General features: G+C 39.2%; 1 protein-coding gene across 2 annotated transcripts in view; it reads right to left on the bottom strand.

Annotated features, from left to right (window-relative positions):
• Positions 1–25,678, bottom strand: part of FAM83B (family with sequence similarity 83 member B) — a 75,293-nt gene that overhangs the window by 22,949 nt on the left and 26,666 nt on the right. For both annotated transcript variants that reach the window (XM_045011701.1, XM_045011702.1), the window contains exon 3: positions 1,481–1,645. In XM_045011701.1, coding sequence (XP_044867636.1) covers positions 1,481–1,645 — 165 coding nt within the window. The remainder of the gene's footprint in view (positions 1–1,480; positions 1,646–25,678) is intronic.

Here is a 25,678-nt window from a genome sequence, read left to right as displayed (position 1 = left end):
TGTACAAGTGTACAGAACTTGTATCTTATGCTATATCCTTCATCTATTAAATCTCTTCAAACCACTTTACAAAAGCAACCATGAACTTGTAACATCTGTACCTGTAGCCACTTTTAAAGCTTCATTTTCTATTACAAATGTCCCTTTATACATGGCTTTGAGAGAGCTTGCAACCATTTTTTTCCACCAGAGAAAGTGGCTTAAAGATACTGGTCACAAGCTCCTTTCATATGAATGCCATTATGAAAGGTTTCTGTTTATTTGTTTGGTTTTTTTTAAAGCTAACTAGAACACTACATATGTTGCCAAAGACTTTTTTCAAAAATTAACCATTACATTGCTAAATGTCTTTAATTAAGTTAGTTTTATGCATTAATTTTCAAACACCGGTCTTAAATTCAGTTATGTACATTTGGGTATGTATTGCAAAAGTAAATTTGAATACTTCCTATAGAAAATGAAGTTTTAGAAGTAACTACAATTGCTCATTCCTCAAAAGAAATTAATCCACGATGACTGCTGTGATATCACAGTTCCTCCAGGACTCTTAAAGTGTCTGCATTAACTCCTTGATGATATGGTAACACTGTAAATAGTCTTGTAACAGTTGAGAACATAAACTACACACTTGGTATATTTACAAAGAACTGCAAATGAGTAAGTGCTAAAGTTCAATGAAGGAAGCTACTTATAGTATCTCAGAGGAAATGTGGAGAGCTATCATTGAGCAGCTTCAATATTTTTTAGTATTATTCTTGGCACAACAGACCGAGAAGAATATCCCACATATGTGTGTTAGATCAATAGAAGTACACTGTATTGGACTGTGCTCCCAATGGTACACTAAGGATATACAGTATGACTTTTGGAGTATTTAGATTCTATCCCTCTACATATTATCTTCTTACCAGAGAAAGACACATAGTTCATAAATAAAAGTGAATCTAATCATACTGAATATTCACAAGGACAAATATATGGTAAAGCAGTTCATAGGAAAATGATGAAAAATGGAATCCTGTGCCTTTTGATATAATTTTAACATCAAATCTCTTGAAAGGAAATCACCGTTTGTTTTTTAAAGAAAGCCCATGTTTTGTTTTCCTAAACAATTTATATTTTCTTTATGCTTACATTTTGCAGGCTGATTTTACAAACATAAAAACAAAATGATTAAGTCCTCCCAGAATATAATATTCTTAAAATAATAATAGTACTCAGAAAAAATATGTAGTTTTATAGATTGTACTGCATATATTTATTTTGCAAAGTCCTGAAAAGGATAAAATGTTTTTGAAGGTAATAGGGTAAGGTTGTGCTTTGAGCCTATTGATAGCAATTAATTTTTCATAAAATAAATTACATAAACTAAATCAATATTAGATATTTACTTCCTAAAAAATAATATTCTCAAAGAGAACTACATAAGAGCTAGGTATTGTAGTAAATATGTATTTTATTGTAAAATATGAAGCCTTACCCTGAATCTCTGAACTTGAAAGCCCTGTTTTTCTGTCATTTTAAGAAAGTGACTGAAGTTGAACTCATCAAGCAGAATATACACGGCAATCCCTCTGGTAGATGCCTCTACCGTTTCTCTGAAGATATCCACATCTGTAAATATATCCATAATTATGGCAATGACCTGTTTAAAAAAAAAAGAAGAGAAACTACTATAATAATTTAATGTATAAATAGTGTATAAATAGTACTCCTTCATAAGCTCAAAATATATAACATTTTGCATAGTGCATCTAATGAATTAGTACTCTCTACATGCCAAAAAGCTCTAAGATTGCTTTTTGTCCATCCAGGATAGTTAACATGGTGCAATTTTTAAGATACTTTGATCCTATCTTTAAGAAAGTACAGTAGAGGCTATATGCTTACGTTTTCATTGGGCAGGTGACCACTTGCACGACACATTATTTACATACATCAAAAAGTTTGCCAAAAGGCTGATACAGTGCTTGTGCAGAAAAACATACACAAACAAAAACAGTGAAACCATTACTGTAGTTTGGCTATGGAAAGAAAGACAATGATATTGTTACTGTAAAAGGCTCTCATTAGTCTTCATCTGTAATACTGTTCTTAGTTTTGGCCATCTGATATAGGAAGAATGCCCCCACCCCAAGACTGTGGGAGGCAATAAGGATGACTCTAGGTTTCATCAGACGGGCCTACTCAGCACTTTTAGCAGATGAAACTCCCACATAATTCAGTAAGGGTCTGGTGGTGTAAGGACTAAGAAATGCTGAATAGAGACCCTTGTTAGGCTTACCATACTGAAAAATAGCAGATACTTCTGAATAAGGAAATACAATACCTATTGGTTTGAAGATATTTGACCAACTGTGACCACTTAGTCATCATTGGTGATTTTAGAAAAAATAATATTGAAGTGAGAAAGAGAGATAGAGAGACAGAATATATGAGTAGCTGTGAGAGAAACTTTTAACCTTTACAGATAATCTCCCAAATCCATTATATTCTTAATAAAAAGGTTGTACCACATCACTCATAAAAATGACCAAATTCTGCTCTTGTGTGTGGAAACCTTTCACAGTGCTCAAAGATACTAAGTTTGCTTTACCACAGTCACTAATTTTATTGGACCATCTGTACTTATGATTTTTAATGTTATAATTGCTATATTACATCCCTTAGTCTTATCCTAGAATGGAGGACTGAGATATTCAGCTTATTCATAAAGTTGGTGAAGCCATGTCAGACACATCCAGGCCAGAGTTAATTATTTCTCCAGTGAGCCATCTTCATTACCTTTAAGAGTTTGCTTAGAAGTATAAGAATCACTCATAGCAAATATCTAAATGTAACAATGGAAAGATTAATGGCTTCCTGAAATATGATCTAAAGCAAAACCAAGTCATCAAGAAACATGAGAGAACCATTAAGGAAAACGGCTTTGGGGAGGCCAGAAGATGTGAAACAAAGACAGGGTGTTAACTTGGCCTGTAATGTAAGTGCTTAGCAGTTGAAATGCTCCCTATAAATTACATGGGATGGAGAGGAGGTCAATAGCCAGGAATCATGCTGTACTTCTTTCAAAAAATCTTAGATTTCATACAATTCCCATTGTAATTCTCTTTGTAATCAATGTTAGCTCCTTTTTTTTATTAAAGCAAAACAGTATTAAGCTAAGCTGTACTATAAGCTAAGCTGTGATACTGCATTTGGATAGCCTAAAGCTTCTGGCAGCTGAAAACTCATAAAATCTCTAGTTTTGAGAATGTGTGCACTGAAGAAAGGGTTTAACAGAGGGCATGGCCTTACAATATCCATGTTTTTAGTCTCTGTAGATTGTGGGACATCCTGGTAAAGAGCCAGCCCTACCATGTCTTCTTCCCTGTCCTGCCCATGCCTTCCTGGCAGCATAATTGTCTCAGACACTATTGGTTCCTCTAATGAGGCTGTCAGCTTCCTCATCTTGGAGTGGGTAAATGCCACACAACAGAAGTTAAGGCTGCATGGATTTCCCCAAGAAAATATATCAATACAGAGTTGTTGGATCCTATCACTCCTCCTCTATAGACCAGCAGCCTGCTAAGCCCATGAAGCCTCAACCATGCAGAGGCTTCAGCAAACTATGGGAATGCAATCCTTTGGATATTATAGTATAAACAGGAGTATACTGAAGAGAATAGAGAGGTTATATTACCGCTGTACACATCACTTGTGAGAGCACTTCTGTGTCCAGTTCTGGTGCCCACATTTAAAAAAAAAGGATGTTGAAAAGTAGAGAATTTAGAGAAGACCTACAACAAGGATCTGAGGTTTGGACAGCCTTCCTTACAGTAAGAGGCTTAAGGAACTCGACCTACTTAGATTATTGAAGGGAAATATAAAAGGTGACTAAAGACATCACAACTATTTACTGTAGGGAGATGATATCAGATGTCTCTTTAATTTAGCAGCCAGGGGCATAAAATGATCCCGTGGCTGGAAGTGGAACTTGCCAAATTCAAACAGCAAATAAGAAGCTCATTTTTAACAATGAGGATAATAAAGCATTTGAGCAACTTACCAAGTCGTGGTTTCTCCATTATGTGAAATCTTTAAATCAAGATTGGATGTCTTCTAAAAAAAATGCTCTTGTTCAATCATAGGTTATTGGGTTTGACACAGGATTTACTGGCTGAAATTCTATGCCGTGTTATGCAGGTCAGACTACCAGAGATTCATAGATTCAAAGACTCCAAGGCTAGAAGGGAGCGCTGTGATCAAATCTGACCTCCTGTATAACACATGCCACAGAACTTCCCCAAAATAATTTCTAGAGCAGATCTGTTAGTAAAACATCCAATTTTGATTTAAAAAATGCCAGTGATGGAGAAATCCACCACAACCATTGGTAAACTGTTCTAATGGTTAATTACCCTCACTGTTAAAAATGTATGCCTTATTTCCAGCCTCAATTTGTCTAGCCTCAACTAGACATTGGATTGGATTATACCTTTCTTTGCCACACTGAAGAGCCAATTAGCAAATACAGTGGAGTCGCATCTTACGCGGGGGTTAGGTTCTAAAGTCAGCACGTAAGGCGAAAATCGCGTATAGTCAAAATTACCCTTGAAAACCCCTTAAATCGCCCATAAAGTACAGTATACTGTTCATGGTTTTGTGTATACAACCCTGTACATTAATATGTATAAATGTATAATGTATACAGTAATGTACAGTATATAATAAAGAGTACATATGCAAAATATAATTTTACAGTACTGTATTTTTAATTACAGGCGGTAATTACAGGGGGTCATCAGGGCTTGATGTTGATCCAGAAGACAGAGGTGACGGAGAGCTTGGGTGACGGAGAGCGAGTCGTAGATGAAGTGGTTGGCTCTGGTTCAGCTTGAGAAGTTGATTGCGTAGGCTCATCTGCTGCTGGTTGTTTTTCCTTGATCGGCAACTGTCGCTGTTGTCTCTTGAGCTGCTCAAACACTTCTTGATACGGTCTCAAATTGTCCATAATACTATGTGTGATTTTGAGGCTTCGTTCCATAGAGGGAACGTATTCAGAAATTAAATCATTCAAGTGTTTCGCTGCTTGGAACACTTCAGCAAATTTATGAAGATTCCAACTTGCTGGCTCTTCCTGTTCATCGTCATCATCTTCGTCTTCTGTAGATGATTTTATCAGTTCCTCTAATTCTTCATTAGTCAATGTTTCTCTCTGGCTCTCAATTAATTCTTCAATTTCTTCCTCAAGGATGTTGATGAAGCCATCACCACCCACTTGCCTGGCCATCTGAACAATGCATTTAATTTCTTTGTCAATGGTCGGGAAATCCTTAAAATCATTCACACATTCTTTCCATAGGTTTTGCCAACATGCATTGACTGTTTCAGGCTTGATTGCATCCATTGCCTGTTTAATATAAGTGATGCAATTGGCAATGTTGAAGGACTTCCAACACTCCATCACATTAAGAGTGGGATCAGCATCCATAGCGCTATGTAGCCGTGAGAAAGTAAGCCTCGTGTATGTAGCCTTGAAACAGCAAATCATGCCTTGGTTGAGAGGCTGGAGGTGGTATTGGTGGGGAGAAAGATGACTTCAATGTTGTTATGTGCAAACCAGAGTGCCGCAGGGTGGCCAGGAGCATTGTCTATGATCAGCAACACTTTAAAGTCAAGTCCTTTCTCTTCGAGGTACCGCTTGACCTCCGGAATGAAACACTTGTGGAACCAATCCAGAAATAATGCTGCCGTCACCCAAGCCTTTTTATTTGATTGCCAGAACACAGGCAGGAGATTTTTGTTCTTGCCTTTTAGGGCACGGGGATTTGCAGCCTCGTAGAGCAAGCCCGGCTTTATTAAATGCCCAGCCACATTGCCACAAAACACAGTCACACGGTCTTTAGCTGCTTTGAAGCCAGGGGCTTGTCTTTCTGATTTTGAAATGTAAGTGCAGTTGGGCATTTTTTTCCATAAGAGCCCAGTCTCATCAGCATTAAAAACTTGTTCCAGAAGATAGCCCTTTTCTTCCATGATTTTCTTTAATTGTTCGGGGTAGGCTTTTGCTGCCTCTTCATTGGCAGATGCAACTTCACCAGTAGTCTGCACGTTTTTGAGGCTGAAGAGGTTCCTAAAACTGTTAAGCCAACCTTGGCTAGCTTTGAATTCCTTCTCATCAGAAGGCTGTCCCTCTTCAGCAGGGGGTTTGAACAGTGCATAGAGGCTAAGAGCCTTTTCTCGCAACGTGTTGCCATCGATAGGCACATGTTTATGGTTCATGTCTTCCAGCCATAAGTTTAATGCCTTTTTAGCCTTCACTAAAGTCTTATCACGCACCTGGCTCGTCACCTTAGCAGTTACTGGAGCACTTGATGCCACGGCTTGACGAATTTCTCTCTCCAAAATCTTGATGGCATGGATGCTAGATTCGTTGTGGCCATATTTATGCACCACATTGGAGACCAACATACCATCGCTCAATAAGTCCAACACAGCCAGTTTTTCCTCCAGCGTTGGAACAGACGCCGTTTCTTCGGTTGAGCACCAGATGAAGTAGTTGGCATGCATTTAGGAGCTACGTTGTACGAAAAATACATACCTTTAAACACTAGAATCACACTCAGCACGGCGAGATGCTCACACTATGAAAGGCACGCAGGAACTGAGACAACTGAGGGAACAGCAGATTCACAACTCCCACTCCAGGGCATACACTCATTGGGTGGAATCGCCTGCAATATTTACAGGTATCTTGTTGTTTTTCTTTTTTTTTTTGCCGAGCGCATATAGTTGAATTTGCGTAAATTAAATGTGCGTATGATGCGACTCACCTGTATTTGTTCCCCACCATGGGCAGCACATAATGGAGGCTTGGGGAGGCTAAACCTCACATCATGGGAGGGTGGGGGGTGGGAAAGGGCAGTGGTGAATTACCGCACGGGCCCATGGACCTGTGCCCAGGTGCCCCGGCCAATTTGTGGCTGCCAGAAAAAATGTCCCCCCAGCATTCCCCCTCTGGTGGCCCTGGCCGAGCTCTCAGCCCTCTCCCTCAGAGCAGTGAGCAGGGGTGTGGCCTCATCCGGAAGAGGCAGGGCCTTTGCCAGAAGAGGCAGGATGGGGGCTAGCCTCCCTGAGGGGAAGATTTACTCCCCCACCCATGTTCCCCATATCGGTACTTATAGACTGTGATCAAGTCTCTTTGTTAAACTAAACAGACTGAGTTCCTTGACTCTAACACTATAAGCCACGTTTCTAATCCTTTAATGAGTCTCATGGCTCTTCTTTGAACCCTCTCCTGTTTATCAACATCCTTCTTGAATTGTGAACACCAGAACTGGACACAGTACTCCAGCAATGGTCACACAAGTTCCAAATACAGAGGTGAAGTGACCTCTCTACTCCTACAAGATTACCCTGTTTATCCACCCAAGGATCATATTATTCTTTTTGGCCACAGCTTCCTACTGGGAGCTGATGTTCAGCTGATTATCCACCCCAATCCCGAAATCTTTTTCAGAATCACTGCTTCCCTGGATGGGTCCCCCATCCATCCTGTAAGTAATGCCTCCTTTCTTTGTTCCTAGATGTATACATTTACATACATTAAAAGGCATATTATTTGCTTGCACCCAGCTTACCAAGTGATCCAGACTTCTGTGTGTCAGTGACCTGGCCTCTTCATGATTTACCACTCCCCCAGTTTTTGTGTAATCTGAAAACTTCATCAGCTATGATTTTGTGTTTTCTTCCAGGTCACTGATAAAAATGCTAAATAGAATAGGGTCAGGAACCAATCCCTGAGACACCCCACTAGAAACACACCTGCTCAATGATGATTCCCTATTTACAATTACATTTTGAGATCATTACATAATGGTCTTGTCTGGCTTCAAATCTATTAATATTCCTTGAATTTCTGGTTCTTTGCACTCAGGGGCCCGCCTCCACACAGGAGGTGCAGTTTTGTTATTTAATTAGAGATTAAGACTTGGCAAAAACACTGAGGATTGCACATTTAATTAGTATGTTAATTTGTTTGAAGCTCTACTGATAGCATTAGCAGCTTTATTTATATTCTTCATCAGTTTCAAAGTACTGAATTTATTGTTGTGTTTTAAATTGTTTTTAAAAGCTCATCTGCAGAAATAATTTCTATGCTAATAGTAGTAGCAAGAAGTCACAAAACAGTGAGATCTACTAAGGGAGAGGGCAGAGGAAGAAGTGATACAAATTCAAAACACATACAGCAAGTCATAAAATTGTTCGTTGCACAAATGCTGTACAGAGCAATGTTATTTTCGGTTAATTGATACATATCCTGTTGTAAAGGAATTCCCCATAATCTGAGTAGTACTTAGAAGTATACTGCAGTGTTTACCTATAAACTGTCTTCGTTCTTTTTGAAACACTTTATAATCCTTGAAAACAGAAGTCTCTTCTGAAACAAATAGTTATGTTCATTTTGTAAAATGTACAAAGGTTATTCAAATTTTACAATAGATATTGAATGATTTAAACGGTACTTTCCAGCCAAACTGCCAGAATCTTATGACTCCAGCAGAAATCTTTACACACCTTTTCAAAATTGTTATCACTCAGCAATAAAAAGTGACCTTGAACTGAAAACAACCAAGCATTCTTCACTGTCAGAGGAGGAAGGTAGTTGGCTGGGTAAACAAAACTGCTCACAGAGAAAATAGAAAATTGAACTGCTCTCACTGATTTAGGATTAGATAGTAATAGCTGAAGATGACTACTCCTATAATTTATGTTTATTTTCTCCCCTAGTATTCAAATTAAAAAGTCTATATTTGTCATAGATTAGGCATACAAATGTACCCGCTCCCACACATTTACTACTGTCTTCTATATTTTCTAAATGTGCATGGGTTTTCAATAGGTAAGGCCAAACTGGATCTCAGTTACAGCATTACAAATATGTAACTCCACTGAAGTCAATAGGCTCAAAAAAATTCCCATTTAAACAGTTTTCATTGACTTTACAGAAGGTACCATCAGATCCATGTTTTATCATCTACACTTACATCAGTGAAAGAAACAGAGCAGAATTAGACTCACAGTACCTGAGTAAAATGTCATGTTACTTAAAAAATTTAGATAAGTTTAAATAAGTTTTTAATTATAAGAAAAAATATTTTTGCTGAATAGTGCTTTGGTTTTAGGTAATGAAATGAAATATATCAGCTTAAAGCAAAATAAATGTCTTTAAAGTGACACAGTATCTGGACACAGTATTTCAAACGAAGGTCTGGTCTACACTACAAGTCAACCTAACTCCGTAAGCGTCTACACTACAAGGTTGCTCCTGCCGATGTATGTGACCCACTATACCAACCTACTAACTCCACATCTGCAAGAGGAGTAGTGTTTAGGTTGATGTAGTTAGGGCAACTCAGTGTCCCTGTAGACACGGTTACTTACATCGCCTGTTGGCTTTCAGCCCTGTGCCAGGTTCACAGTTTGAGATCTCCACCCCAGGGCTGACAGCCCAAGATGTCATTCCCACGGGAGGCTCACCGTTGGAGCCCCCTGTGCCACTGCAGTGCTGTAAATGTAGAGAAGCTCTCAGTACCATAAAAGTACCAGAACATGTTAATAAATGATTCACAGCTCTCTCCAATAAAAAACAAAATGCATTTCTCTGATAACGGTTTGAATATAGGAAATGATGTCTTCCTACATAATATATATTCCCATTGTTAAGATTTAAAATCTCTCTGACAAGTGCCAATCGTAAAGAAAGACAGATATGTGCATGTTTTGAAGGTTAAAATAGCAACGGTTTTTATTAAAATAACCATACAAAATTGAACTTAACACCTGGCAGGCAATCCTTGCCTAACTTGACCCATTTATATTGTTCCTCTGCACTGTCATGTGACCCCTGTTAGTCAGCTGATGACTGTAACCCATGCTGTGGCCTAATTCAGTTGATCTACCATGCATTGGGATCAGCCTTGGAGATTGGTACATTGGGCCGAGCTGCACTCCTCTTACTTGATGAAAATAGTTAAGGCCTTACTAAATACACACTGTTAAGAGGTCCATGTGAAATGAGATGCACAGTCCAGTTCTTAGTGTGTAAAGTAATCATATCACCAAAAAAGATCCCACTTGCACAACTGATAATAATTAGCTGTTAGTCTCAAAAATAGGTTTAAAAAAAGCCAAGATAAAAATTTTAAGCATTCCCCCTCCCTCCTTTTTTAAGTTATTGAAATTAATGAAAACTGTCATTGAAATAGCAAAAATTGAAAATTTTGAAGATGCCTTAGGTTTAATGGACACAGAATCTAAATCCTGTCATTCAGCTAGTCATTCAAGGTTGGGGTTGAGACACATTGGTAGAGTTCGGCGTAGCAGCTTTTACTGCCCTGCTGGATCCATTCTGTAAATAACCGATGACTCCTGGACTGTTCATCCAACTCCGCACATCTCATCACTGCCGAATGTGCGAAGCTAAGGCTGACTCTTACAAAATACCGAATCCATGACCATAAACTACAGATTAAAACTGGGAGACCCAGAGTGCAGAGGAATTATTGTGCAACCAATGTGACTAGGATTTAGATGTAGAGAAATTCTCTACTCTACTGTCCAAGATGCATTTGAGAAAGATATTTCATTGAATTATTAGAAACGCTAAAATACTTTCTATAAAAATAGAGAAAAAATATTGCATTACCCCTCGTGGAAAGGAAAGATATAGCAGAGATAGCACCAGCCAAATTTGACAAGGATATGGGATAAAATCTCAAACATAGTAAGAAGATCTGACCTCCAAATTGTATCTGCCTTTCAAATAATTGAGGGGCTCTGTCATTTTCTCACTTTGGCAGCACTTCTGCAGCTCAACATGCCAATAAAGCACTACTGAAATGAACTGTGCTCTTCTACGGCCTGCATTACAATATTACAATAAATGAGGAGAGGATCAAGATTAGCCCATTCACAAATGTAATTACGGTATTACAGCTCTATTCTCACTAGTGCAGCTCTATTCTGAATAGTGACTGTAAAAATGGCCTTATGTAGTTCCATGTTTACTATCTCTCTGTGATTCTGGACCAAATCTGTTTGGTTTACAAAAAAAAGGGGGTTTCTATTTTAGCTGCCAGCCCTGCTAACTCAGCTCTGAAAATTAAGCAAGATTCTTTCCAACTTGTGCATTATTCATGGCAATAAAGGTGCTACAGGCTAAATTAGCCTCTCAATTAGACCACACCATGTCTTAAAATACCTGTTCAAACCTATTCCCTTTCTAGGGAAAATATGCTGTTTTGCAAATATTAAAAAAAAAAACTGTACAGCTGTTTCACAGAAAAGCCTACCACTTCTATGCTCTGGAGTAGGGATGTAAAATTGTTGCAGGGGGACTGCACTGGTGTCAGGGATATGTCTTTTTCTTTCTGCAAACCCCTTCCTCATTCACTTATACACCCTCCAACTTCTGCAACAAATAAGGGAGGAGTCCTACAAAGAACAGTCTCCTTCACTATACAACCCTGATTCATTCCCAGGGCACTGTCCCTCCTGTGCCGTGAATGAGGCAGAGGTCTTACATAAAGAATAATATGTGACCATGTAATTAAAGAACATCATAATGCACAAGTGGCAAGAGGGCCAAATTAAGGTTGCACAGGCAACTGTAAATATGACGTTTCCTAACTTTTCAGTGCTTGACTCTGCAAGCTAAATAAAATTATCTTAATGTAGTAGGATCTTTATGTAATTTTTTTTTTTAGGAAACACTAAACCAATTTATTATGCCCAACTATAACAGTCCCCCCCCCATCATGAATGATCAGCAGGATGTGAACCTTGAGCCTTCAGCACCACAGCAGACTGCTGCTACTGGAGGTACCGGACTAACTACACAAACTAGCAGCACAAGAAGGCTGCTATTCCAGAGAGTACATGAGTCACTGGGATCACGTGTTCAGTCTGGAGGATGGTCAAGAGGGGCCTGGCCTGTATCTTTGCCCCCAGGAATCAGAGAAACTCCTTCCCCATGCAGCACTTACAGAAGGGTAGATGGGATGTGGAGGTCCTATGCTAGGTTCAGATGATGAGATATGGGGAAAGCTCAGACCCTTACCCCGATTGCTACAGTTGATCAAGTAGCTCCTAGATATTCCTAATGCAGCGTGTGCTACTGCTGCTGCTTTGGTGACACTGGAAGACAGCAGAATTTATTCAGCTCTTCAGAATGTTCTGAGTCAGTTGCTATTTTGACAGGCTGCCAAAGTTTTCCTACAAACAACAGAAATTAAGTCGCAATTTTTAATCGTTTATAATTCAGCTAAGCCAAAATGGAATTACATGGGACAAAGACAAGTTAGGAACAATAAATAAATGGATTGTTACCAGCTCCCCCTAAAATATGTTAATGTTTGTGTTATGAGTATACAGTACCAAAATGTATAGGATGTGTAATCTGCTTGAATCAGTGTTATGAGAACCTTATATTTTATTTTAAATTTGTATTTTTATACATAAGATTTTGTATTTTAATTTAGAGACTGTTCAAAATGCATAATTATACACATCCACACTATAAATTTTGATAATTTCCTCAAAGTATCCCTAGTAGTTACAGCATGCTATGCAGTAATCTCTTACCACATTTCAACTTTGAAGTTGCTAAGAGTACCACTAACAAAGCTGTACCACTTTTTGATTATTTTAGCACATTTATTTCATTGTTGATATAATGCTATAATGTTGCAGTGATGTTTTTCAGAGTTTGAAGGCTGCTGTTTCACATGCTGACTTTTCTTATACATGACAAAATGCATCAATGATTCATCAGTGCAAGGATATTGAAAAGGCTTTTAAAGCACATTAATAAAATACTTTTAAAGCACATTAATAAACTTTGAAGATGCTAAGAGTACCACTAACAGAGCTGTACCACTAACAAACAAGTAACCTCAACAGCTGATACAAAAGCACAGGGAGGTTGGATTTTTAGTTCATTATGTGCTTTTCAGCTAAAAAGATTGAAAGCTTTGGCATTTGTTTACCTCCTCCCCTTCAGTTCACACCTCTAGTTGATCTGTTGGTCATTACATAAAATTTGCAGGTGTTCCTTTGTTGTTCTCTTTTGAACAACTTGTTATTAACCTTTCAGATTTGAGTTTGACATATTAATTCAAATTACCTATTCCCAGTTAATGTTATTTTTTTAAAAAGCAGACTTTAGTGAAAGAGATTATACTATTAAAATAAAAAACAATTAGAATAATACTGTATTACTATAATATAGACCCCAATCTTAGAAATACTTATGCATCTGCTCAACTTTACTCCTGTGTTGTTCCTATTGATTTAAATGAGACTTCTCAGGACAGGGAAGTTAAGCACACATGTGTTGCCAGGGTGAGGGCTGTAGCCCTTGTTTCAACTTTAAATGGTGCATCTAACTTTAAAGATGTGAATAGCCCCACTGAAGTCAACAAGGCTTTTAGCTCTTATGCTCAAAGGCAAGAATGTGCTTATGTACCTTGCTGAACTGGGTCCATAGTTCTCAATTTCCCCAGCACTTTGGACGACAGGATTAGAATTCAAAATGACCTTGACAAATTGGAGAACTGGTCTGAAATCAACATGATGAAGTTCAATAAAGACAAATGCAAAGTACTTCACTTAGGAAGGAAAAATTAAATGCACAACTACATAATGGGCTATGCGGGAGTATTGCTGAAAATGATCTGTGGGTTATAGAGGTTCATAAACTGAATGAGAGTCAATAATGTGATGCATTTGCAAAAAAAGATTAATACCATTCTGGCAGGTATTAACAGCAGTGTCATATGTAAGACATGGGAGGTAATTATCCTGTTCTACTCAGCAGAGGGGAGGTCTCAGCTGGACCAATTCTGGTCACCACACTTTACAAAAGATGTGGACAAACTGGAGAGAGCCCAGAGGAGAGCAATAAAAATGATCAAAGGTTAGAAAACCTGACCCATGGGCGGCAGGTAAACATGCCTTTTGGGGAGGCTAGCCCAGAGCACACCACCCCCCCAAGCTCCCCGCGGCTGCTGATCCCCCCCTTCCCTGACCTCTTCGTGTCCCCAACGCTGGGTGGGTGGCACGGCCGGAGCACCCTCGGGTCCAGTGTGATCCCAGCGCCAGAAGGACAGGTGGCCTGGCATGGTCTTGTGCACCCCAACCCCCAGCCTGCTTGCCCCAGCCTCTTGGCCACAGAAGGGAACAGCAGGCAGGAGCGGCCCTGGTGGAGTGTGGGCGGGGCCACACTAGGCTGTCTGGGGAGCCATGGCCTCCCCTGCCTACGATACTTGCCACCCATGACCTGACCTACAAGCAAATGGGCATGTTTAGTCTTGAGAAAAGAAAACTGAGGGGGGACCTGATAACAGTCTTCAAATATGTTAAAGGCTGTTACAAAGAAGACAGTGATCAGTTATTTTCCATGTCCACTGAAAGTAGGACAAGCAGTAATGCACTTAAATCTGCAGCAAGGGAGATTTAAGTTAAATATTAGGAAAAATTTTCCAACTATAAGGGTAGTTAAGCTCTGATAATAGGCTTCCAAAGGAGGGTGTGGAATCCCCATCACTGGAGTTTTTTTAAGAAGAAGTTCGACAAACTCCTGTTAAGGATGATCTAGGTATACTTGGTTCAGCGTCCGCTCAGAGGGCTGGACTTCACAACCTCTCGAGGTCCTTTTTAGCCCTACATTTCTCTGAGTCTATGATTTACTGCTAAGAGCAGTAAAGGGACTTATATTTGAGCTTTCATTTAATAGAATTTTTTTTGTAAGAATGCTCCTTATTTTAATTCGTATAGTTGTTTACAAAGGTTACAACAGGACATCTGTTAGTCTATAAGGTGCCACAGGATTCTTTGCTGCTTTTACAAAGGTTTATTTTCCTGATCTATCTTGAATATCGTTTTCTAACCATATATTTTACATCAGATTCTCTCAACCCACAGAAGAACCTGCACAACCTAATAGAGATTCTATAGTAGTTTGCATATCTGTAATTTGGACCCCTGTTGAGACACATCCAAAGGTAGAAGTGATTATAGAAGCCAATATTAGTACAGCTCCTGTTGGAGCTGTGTTGTTCAAGACCAGGTTGGGGGTGGGCATGGTGAAGTTTGGCAGTGCAGATGTCTGGAGCCTTTATTTACCAATTCTCACTAGGAGATCATTCTGAGAGCGTGTGTATATGTGTGCGTGCATGGGGCAGTGACAAGTGGAGCAAACAGAAGAATTCAAAGGATAATCAGGGAACTGAAACTCCTGGAGTTTCTGCTCCTCTATTTGGTTATTCCCAGTAGGGGAAAATGGGACTCTAAATGCAAAGTTATCCTTTCAGATCCACATAGCTCTGAGGGAGGAATTTCACTCTATTTTTTTCCCTATAAAACCTATCATATAATTTAAAAAATAATCTGTATTTTATTAATGTGTTTTAAAAGCCTTTTCAATATCCTTGCCCTGATGAATCATTGATGCATTCTGTCATGTATAAGAAAAGTCAGCATGTGAAACAGCAGCCTTCAAACTCTGAAAAACATCACTGTAACATTATATCAACAATGAAATAAATGTGCTAAAATAATCAACTCCAAAATGTTTCTGCTAATGAATACTATGTGTGTGAGTGAAGCCAAAGCTCTTCAAAGATTTTCTTTTTTAAAGAAAAAAAAAACCTGCTGATCACCAGAGAGTCAGGGCAGAGGATTGGAATTAATGGTCTTTACAAGCTTTCTTCTAAGAAAATTGATTTTGGTGGGGGTTTCCACAATGTGGAAGTTGGATGGAGCTTTTAAGTGAATCCACCCCATTGTTCCTTTCTTTTTCTTTAGAAATGCAGTATGAACATATGGTCAGCGTTTATAATCTATCACACTGGATTACCATATTGAAAAATAAGATGCGTAGACAATCACAGTATTCATAGAATCATAGAATCTCAGGGTTGGAAGGGACCTCAGGAGGTCATCTAGTCCAACCCCCTGCTCAAAGCAGGACCAAACCCAACTAAATCATCCCAGCCAGGGCTTTGTCAAGCCTGACCTTAAAAACCTCTAAGGAAGGAGATTCCACTACCTCCCTAGGTAACCCATTCCAGTTCTTCACCACCCTACTAGTGAAAAAGTTTTTCCTAATATCCAACCTAAACCTCCCCCTCTGCAACTTGAGACCATTACTCCTTGTTCTGTCATCTTCTACCACTGAGAACAGTCTAGATCCATCCTCTTTGGAACCCCCTTTCAGGTAGTTGAAAGCAGCTATCAAATCCCCCCTCATTCTTCTCTTCTGCAGACTAAACAATCCCAGTTCCCTCAGCCTCTCCTCAGAAGTCATGTGCTCCAGCCCCCTAATCATTTTTGTTGCCCTCCGCTGGACTCTCTCCAATTTATCCACATCCTTCTTGTAGTGTGGGGCCCAAAACTGGACACAGTACTCCAAATGAGGCCTCACCAGTGCTGAGTAGAGGGGAATGATCACATCCCTCGATCTGCTGGAAATGCCCCTACTTATACAACCCAAAATGCCATTAGCCTTCTTGGCAACAAGGGCACACTGTTGACTCATATTCAGCTTTTCGTCCACCGTAACCCCTAGGTCCTTTTCTGCAGAACTGCTGCCCAGCCATTCGGTCCCTAGTCTGTAGCAGTGCATGGGATTCTTCCGTCCTAAGTGCAGGACTCTGCACTTGTCCTTGTTGAACCTCATCATATTTCTTTTGGCCCAATCCTCTAATTTGTCTAGGTCCCTCTGTATCCTATCCCTACCCTCCAGCGTATCAACCACTCCTCCCAGTTTAGTGTCATCTGCAAACTTGCTAAGGGTGCAGTCCACACCATCCTCCAGATCGTTAATGAAGATATTGAACAAAACCAGCCCCAGCACTGACCCTTGGGGCACTCCACTTGATACCGGCTGCCAACTAGACATGGAACCATTGATCACTACCCGTTGAGCCCGACCATCTAGCCAGTTTTCTATCCACCTTACCGTCCATTCATCCAGCCCAGACTTCTTTAACTTGCTGGCAAGAATACTGTGGGAAGGACATTACTGGATATGAGTTAAAGGACATTACTGGATATGAGTTACAGTAATCAAGCAAACCATTAAACCAGTCAACTTTACAGGTATTTGCTAATTAGATTCATGACAAATTGCAAATTCCCTGTGGTTTAGTACAAAAGCAGATTTTGCTGGAAAAAAATGATTCCACAGAACCAGTTTTCCAAATTCAGGAGACTGATTTCTCCCATCATTTCTCATGTAAAAACTGCATACTATTTTTCATCTCTGAGGATATAAAAATAGGTTTTATAGGAAACAAAAGTCTTTTAAATCACATAGGGCAGTATGTGACTTTCATATTATATCAGTGAATAGTATATTTTAAAAGTACCATATTAAATGTTCAGTGCTGATGCTATGTTAATATCTGTGATAAAAGCTTTTTACAGAAAACACAAATTTCATTTAATTGTAAAATGCTACATTAGATCTCCCACTGTTACATGATTGGAGGTTTTAATATATATACACATAAGCACTCATATCCCCACTCCACTTTATAGAAGTGGAGAAAGATTCCAAGAAAAGGCCAAGAGAGGGAAGATCAGAGTTTTCATTTCCTCTGCAGAGCAAGTATGTTCCTACTTCAAAATCTTTGAGTGGCTGAGGGCCCCAGGAGAAAAATTGGGAAAGGACTGGATGGCAGGACAACATATTCCTCATTCTAAAAATACATCTTAGTTAATAATGCTAAGAGCAAACTGATTTTATGGATCCGAGTCCTCTGCATCTTTTAAAATTCCTATCTTCGCTTTCCTATTAGGAAAGGAACATCAGATTTTGATTAAAAGTATTTGCACTGTAAAAAAAGCAAAAGAAATAATATTGAATTATTTAACGGCACTTTTTTCACTGAGCAAACAGATTTTGTCTGTTGGGATGGTTCATCACAATATGATTAAATAAGCCGATTGCTGGTCCCCAAAAGTAACACAAAAAGCAATCTGGGCTCCTCCCATAAGTAAACAATTTGCACACAAAATTAGAACAATCTAAACTACTGTACTTATGCTGCAACTTCTATTAACTAAAAGCTTTTTCCTATAAACCAGTGAGCATGTAGATCAGACATTCCTGTGGGAAAACAAAACTAAATATGTATTACAATGTGCAGAATCCTAAAATCTGACTATACTACAGAATTTAGAGTCAATGGGAGTTTTCCCTGCATAAAGGACTGCATCATCGGGCAATTTGGTGTATATATAAAAGTTACACTAACCTCCTCAGTGTTCTGACACCCCCCCCCCCATGCAAAACACAGTTCAGAATTGAGTCTGGGCAGTTTCCAGACTTCCTTAGAGAAATGCACATGGCACAATGGTTCTAAGCACTTCCCAGTACAATTTGGCAGAAAGGTAGTGCAAATACTTTGTTAAAAAAAAAAAAAAAAGCAACAACCCCAAATCAGACAATTTTTGCCTAGTTTCAGTTTTTGTTACAAACTTAAATCCAGCCCAGTTCCATCAAAAACTTTGCCAAAGTTTTCAGGTCTTCTGAGCAAGCTCAAGCTGAATTTTGAATACAATTAGACCAAGTTCTTAGCAAACCAATTCTTCTCTTCTAGCTTCTCATACAAACCACATGAAATAGGCAACTTTGACTGATTTTTACTCTGCTTTTTCAAATGTGAAACTCAAAGTAAACATCAGTATGAACACATGCGAACTGAAGCAGAATATCATTGCTGAAATGTCTATAAACCAGGACTAGGTTGTTTCTTACACTTCTAGTCATTAGCACCACTTTAAAAATATCTCCTTTTTCTGTTATTTTATTTCAAAACACTGCATTTCTCAATTGGCATATTATATTCCTATTTGGGTATCCTATACTTGCTAGTTACCGGTTACATAACAAAGCTGCTCTAGCACACAAACTGACCTGCTTTGTTAGAAATACTGAGGATTGTTAAAGTTTTTCCTTTTTTCCTTTTGTTTTAAAAACAAATTGCATCTTAATTATAAAGCAATGGCCTCAGATATTTTTGTGTCAGAGAATGGAATTGCTAGTTTCCATATCAATTATACTGTATGCCTATACTTGATTAAAAGTAATTTCATAGGGAATATCAATAATCCAATCTTCTTGTAACATTTTTTGTAAATTCTATACATTTCCTTGTTTTGTGAGCGACAATTGTCAAACCACTCAATCTGCTACCCTAAAAATAAAATTATATTACTATTAATAAAATGAACTACTAAAATAAGGCCACTTTTTTGGTCACCAAACACCCTAAGACAGCCCAATTTATTTATTTAAGTGTGCTGGGTCAGATCCTTAAGCTTGTGTAACTGAACATAGCTGCACTGAAGATAACAATTTCTACAAATAAAAGCTAGTCAGGCTCTGGTGCACAAAAAGTTTTTATTAATACTGTGATGTTGCACTCCATATGTTTTATGGAAATATGCTTATGAGTATGAATATGATGTAATTGGAATATGCTTTATGCAAAAGGTCTCTTGTAAGGTATCATTACAAAGCTTATAATCTACTGAGTGTGATCATCCTATTTGTATGCATTTATCATTCTTGTATCCGAAGCTAGAAATATGAAGTATAACTCTGAGGTCCTATTGTAATTATGCAAATTGTGGGCCACTAATGGTGGTTTAGATGGCTCCCATTGATTAGGACAAGTGGTTGTAAATGGCTCTGTTTACTTACAAACCTTCCTGGGTATGTGCGGGCCAGCCCTGGAAGAATGGAGGCTGGGGTCTCACAGGACATGTGATCATGTCACCTGATACTGGAATCCATCTTAAACCTGGTGCTTTTCCATTTAGAAGGAAGGGACCCAGAGAAACAAAAGATTCCCACCTTGTGCCTAAGCTATAAAAGGGGGTGGAACAGAACAAAGGAGGCTGACAGTCTTGAGAACACCCCTGCTTTCCACCTAAGATGTCTGCTGGAACTAACAAAGATTGTACCGGGGAAAGGATTGGGCTCAGACTAGAAAGGAGTCTAGTCTGTGAAAGCAGCTTATTGGAACAACTCTGAGGGTGAGATTTTACCTGTAATCAGTTTCTTAATGTATTCGGCTTAGACTTGTGGGTTCTTGCTTTATTTTGCTTGCTGACTTGCTTTCTTCTTGAAACCACTTACATCCTACTTTTTATACTTAATAAATCACTTTTGTTTATTAATAAACCCAGAGTATGTGATTAATACCTGGGGGAGCAAACAGCTGTGCATATCTCTCTATCAGTGTTATAGAGGGCAGACAATTTATGAATTTACCCTGTATACGCTTTATACAGAGAAAATCAGATTTATTTGGGGTTTGGATCCCATTGGGAACTGGGTGTCTGGGTGCTGGAGATAGGGAACCTGCTGAGCAGTTTTTGGTTAAAAGCTGCAGACTTTAACCAAAAACTGCTCAGCAGGTTCCCTATCTCCAGCCTCATTGACTTTGATAGAGTTATATTGGATTTACGCCAATGTAAGTGAAAGAAGAATCAGATTCAGTAACTCCAGCAGATCATCTACACCCTATTATAATAAAGAACACCTAAACTGAACAAAAATTAAGACATATCACCATCCCCCAGAGACCTCCACTCCAAAACCCCCTATCTACCTGGACAAAATCAACACTCCCCAAGAGCCTGTTCAAACAGATGGGCCTTGACTTTTGGCCTTCTAATTTGTTCAAGCTGTGAATTTGGACTGGAATCCAGATCCAGGGTTTTGGTTCAGGCCATTTATCATTTGCATGTTTTTAACAATATATTTGGCATCAGAATATTTGCTCATCTCCCTTAGTATGACCTTTCTCAAGGGCAGGGATCAGCAACCTTTGGCATGCGGCCTGCCAGGGTAAGCACCCTGGCAGACTGGGCCGGTTTGTTTACCTGTCGGGTCTGCAGGTCCGTCCGATCGCGGCTCCCACTGACCGCGGTTCACCGCTGCAGGCCAAAGGGGGCTGTGGGAAGCGGCGCAGCCTGAGGAATGTGCTGGCTGCTGCTTCCCACAGCTCCCATTGGCCTGCAGCGGTGAACCACGGCCAGTGGGAGCCGTAATCGGCCAAACCTGCGGACGCAGCAGATAAAGAAACAGGCCCGGCCCACCCAGGTACTTACTCTAGCGGGCCGCGGGCCAAAGGTTGCCAATCCCTGCTCAATTTAAAAAGGGAAAATTATAATTTTGAGGTTGGAGTTGAGGTTTGTAAAATGAAATTGTATATTTTCTACAATGTTTATACGTGCTTTAAATTTATACAGTTGAATTATGCATGAGAGGGGCATGTGTGTATGTAAGTAAATGGGTAGTTAGTGGCAGAATGATAGGAGATAGGAAAAAATATTCAACCTAGTTTTGAAGATTTAACTTACTCATCTGATGTAGACACAAAGAAGATGGGAGCAATTTATCTGGAGAAAAGTTTCTCATTCCCAACCCCCTCTCTTCACACTTGGATGTAATCAACTCAAGATGCTTACTTGTTTTCCAAACAAGCAAATTATGCTGCTGTAGACATGTATTAAAAGAAAGATTATTTAAATGATATTTAAACTCTGATCCTTAATGATACATGCTTAGACCTTCAGGTCCTGATCCTGCCAGGACTTATGCAGGAGAAGTCAATAGGACTTCTTATGTGCATAAAGTTAAGTATAGGTGGTAACTCGTAGGAGATATGGGCCTTAGTTTGCTTTCAATACATCTTTTTGGGGCAAAATTATTATTTTTATGTTTGAACCAATTAGTTACTTTTCCACTAGCTATTATTGTACATGTATAAATGTAGCTGAACTGCAGGCTCTTTCAGTTTGCAGGGATACACAATAACTGTTTGATGCCATTAGATAAAAAAGTTGAAAAATCATTTCACCAAGTCACTTGACACTTCAGGGTGATGGTGCTGAAGCACCAAGATAGCACCAGATGAATTGAGGGTCATCCAATATTTCACCCAGTGCTTAACTAGAGAACAGGGCATAGATAAAGCTTAACCTGACTGAGCTTCAGCCAGCTTAAAACAGATTGATGTTGATAGGATCGAGGAAACGGCAGGAAAATATGACCAGTATTAGATCTGCCCCTTGAAGTGAAGATAAACCATTTGGTTACTCAAGTTCACAATGTGGGGGTTTGTTGGATCCCTATCTGCTGTTAGATGATCACATAGAAGCTCAGGATACTGAAGGTCTCTTTATCTTCAAGAGTGATACAGTGCATTCTTTCACATGTTATTCTATCAATATGTTTTAACCTTCTCCTGGGTAGTCTACCACTGTAGTTGTGAAAGTGGTATGAGCAGATCTGGAGCTGCAGTTAGCAAAATTTCTTGACAAGAGGAGTGCTTATGATGCTTTTGAAATAAAGCCAGGTTTGTACCTAGATGCCTTTCTTACGAGTATGAGAAGTGAGAGCCTGTTTTTGAAAATTTTGCCCTGGCTCCCTCATACCTCACTCTTGGGGCAGTAAGATAAACATTCCAAACCAACCGACTGACCACTTAAGCTAATCATTCTTATTTAAAAGATTAGGACACTCCACAGACTCATAGACTCATAGACTTTAAGGTCAGAAGGGACCATTTTGATCATCTAGTCTGACCTCCGGATATGCCCTGATAAGCACTGTTTATCTGGGGATATGATAGGACTTTATGTTTTTACTGTCCTTTAAAAAGGGGGCTCTATGAAGTCAGTCACATACTAATAGAAATGCTTCTTAAGGAGTTTTGATGTCCCACTAGAACTCAGGTTTTTATAACTATAAATACTTGCTGAATGGCTCAAAAACTATATTAACTAAAGTTATATCTTCATGTACTTGTTTCTATGATAGTTAACCTCCCAGAGTAATAGCTGACAATTTAAATTATTCCTACACTTTTGGTTTATATTATGCATTTCTTAGGGTAAATCTACACTCTGAGATGAAGGTATATGTGACGTTATTGACAGGAACTGTGACCGTATAAATCATTGTTGCAACCAGGGTCCTATGGTTGCACCAGGTCTTGTACAGAGGAGGTGAAGTGGGATGTCTATGAAAAGGTTGTAGTTTTCTGGTTATGATTATGCCATCTGTATGTGTGTATCATTTTTGTATTTGAAGTTATGAATATTGGCTATGTACTTGTATCTCAATGTGTTTGATTCTAAGTAGCCTCAGCGAAGCATTTGGTCAGCTCCGTGAGAAAGGACTATTCTCAGTAAGTGCCCAATCAAGAAATGCTTAACTGACAATGGATTTTGGGAGATGCCAATCCACATCTGAGCTTTCCTGGGAATGTTCAAACTAACATGTAAACAATGGCGTCGGCCTGCAAAAAGCTGAATCATTCATAGACATGTGACTTGCCCAGGAGGCTACAAATTCCATCTTGTTACTGTGATTTTGCACAGGAGAACTAAGGGGTTTCCACCCACAAGAGAGAGAATATAAAAGGCCCTGGAAACCCCTCCATTTTGTCTTCAGCTGGCTCAAGAGATGGCCTCTCTACCCTCAAGAGATACCCCAAAAACAAACAAACAAAACTGGAACAAAGGACAATAACTACAGGGGTGATAGTGACTGCTGGACCCAGACTAGGAAGGAGTCCAGTCTGGGAAAGAAGCTTATTGGAACATCTCTGGGGCGAGATTTCATCTGTAATCAGTTTCTTAATGTATTAGTCTTAGATTTGCATGTTTTATTTTATTTTGCTTGGTAACTTACTTTGTTCTGCCTGTTATTACCTGAAAGCACTTAAATCCTACGTTTTATACTTAATAAAATCACTTTTTTGCTTATTAACCCAGAGTAAGTAATTAATACCTATGGGAACAAACAGCTGTGCATATCTCGCTATCATTGTTATAGAGGGCAGACAATTTATGAATTTATCCTGTATACGCTTTATACAGAGTAAAACAGATTTATTTGAGGTTTAGGCTCCCAGAAAGATTGAATACTGGGTGCTGGGAAAGTCTCTGTTAACTAAGAAGCCCCTAAACTGAATGGATCTCAGTTTCAGTGAACTGTTGGGGGGCGTGGCCCAACCTCTTGGTCTGTGCTGTAGTTGACTGGAGTGTCTTACTCAGCAAGAGAGGAGTGAAGGGAAGCCTTCTCTGGCAGGGGGTGGTTTGTTCACAGTGGTTTCCCAGCACATCTAGTGACAGTCTTGAGGGAGTTTCTGTGACCAAACCCATCACAATATAATTTCAGACTGAGGAGACATGCCCACACTACCTCTGATCGAGGTTGTACACTTAAAATAGCCACAGCAGTGCAAAGAGCAGGAGTGGCTAGCCACTCCAGGTACTTGCCTAGGGTCTCAGATTGGTAAGTACTCATTATGGCTAGCCCCTTCTGCTGCTAGGCTATTTTTAGCACACAAGCTTGATCAGTGCAAGCATGGTATTCCTCAAGCTGGGAATCACACACCCCAGGTCAAAGAGTAGACTTATTCTTATTGGCAGCTAGAGGAATTCAGTTACTCTCTCTGTGGCTCAGCTGTAAAATAGGGATAATAATTCTTACCCACTTTAGTAATGCACTTTGAAATCAAAGATGAAAAACATTATCCCTATTCTTATGTAAGTACTAAGGCCCAGAGTTTTAAAACTGTTTAGACATTGATGAACTCAGCTTTGCAATGCCTAATTGATTTAGACACCTAAACCACATTTCCCAAAAGGATTTAGGTACTTGAGTGTCAATAGAAGTTAGGTTTGGAGGTGACTAAATCCCTGTTGAAAATGATTTTAGGTGCCTAAATCAGTTCAGCATTGCGATGTTGAGTGCCGCAATGCCTATATGCCTTTTAAAAAAAATCTAGCTATAGGTATTATTATTTAAATACATTTACCAAAGGCTCTTAAGCAAAGTCATGGGATAAGAGGGAAAGTCCTCTCATGGATCAGTAACTGATTAAAAGATAGGAAACGGAGTGTAAGAATAAATGGTCAGTTTTCAGAATGGAGAGAGAAATAGTGGTGTCCCCCATGGGTCTGTAGTGGGAGCAGTAGTGTTCAACATATTCATAAATTATCTGGAAAAAGGGATAAACAGTGAGGTGGCAAAATTTGCAGATGATACAAAACTACTCAAAATAGTGACGTCCCAGGCAGACTGCGAAGAGCTACAAAAGAATCTCTCAAAACTGGGTGACTGGGCAACAAAATGGCAGATGAATTTCAATGTTGATAAATGCAAAGTAATGCACATTGGAAAACATAATCACAACTATACATATAAAATGATGGGGTCTAAATTAGCTATTACCACTCAAAAAAGAGATCTTGGAGTCATTGTGGATAGTTCTCTGAAAACATCCACTAAATGTGCAGCGGCAGTCAAAAAAGCCAACAGAATGTTGTGATTCATTAGGAAAGGGATAAATAAAACAAAATATTATGTTGCCTCTCTATAAACCCATGTTATGTCCACCTCTTGAATACTATGTGCAGATCTCATCATCCCATCTCAAAAAAGATATATTGGAAAAGGTACGGAAAAGGGCAACAAAAACGATTAGGGGTATGGAACAGTTTCCATATAAGGAGACATCTAAGGGGGTATATGATAGAGATCTATAAAATCACGACTGGTGTGGAGAAAGTAAATAAGGAAGTGTTATTTACTCCTTCTCATAAC

Source organism: Mauremys mutica, chromosome 3 (assembly GCF_020497125.1).
Source record: "Mauremys mutica isolate MM-2020 ecotype Southern chromosome 3, ASM2049712v1, whole genome shotgun sequence".
Lineage (NCBI taxonomy): Eukaryota > Metazoa > Chordata > Testudines > Geoemydidae > Mauremys > Mauremys mutica.
Note: the sequence above shows the minus strand (reverse complement) of the source record. Positions and strands in the feature narration are given on the sequence as shown.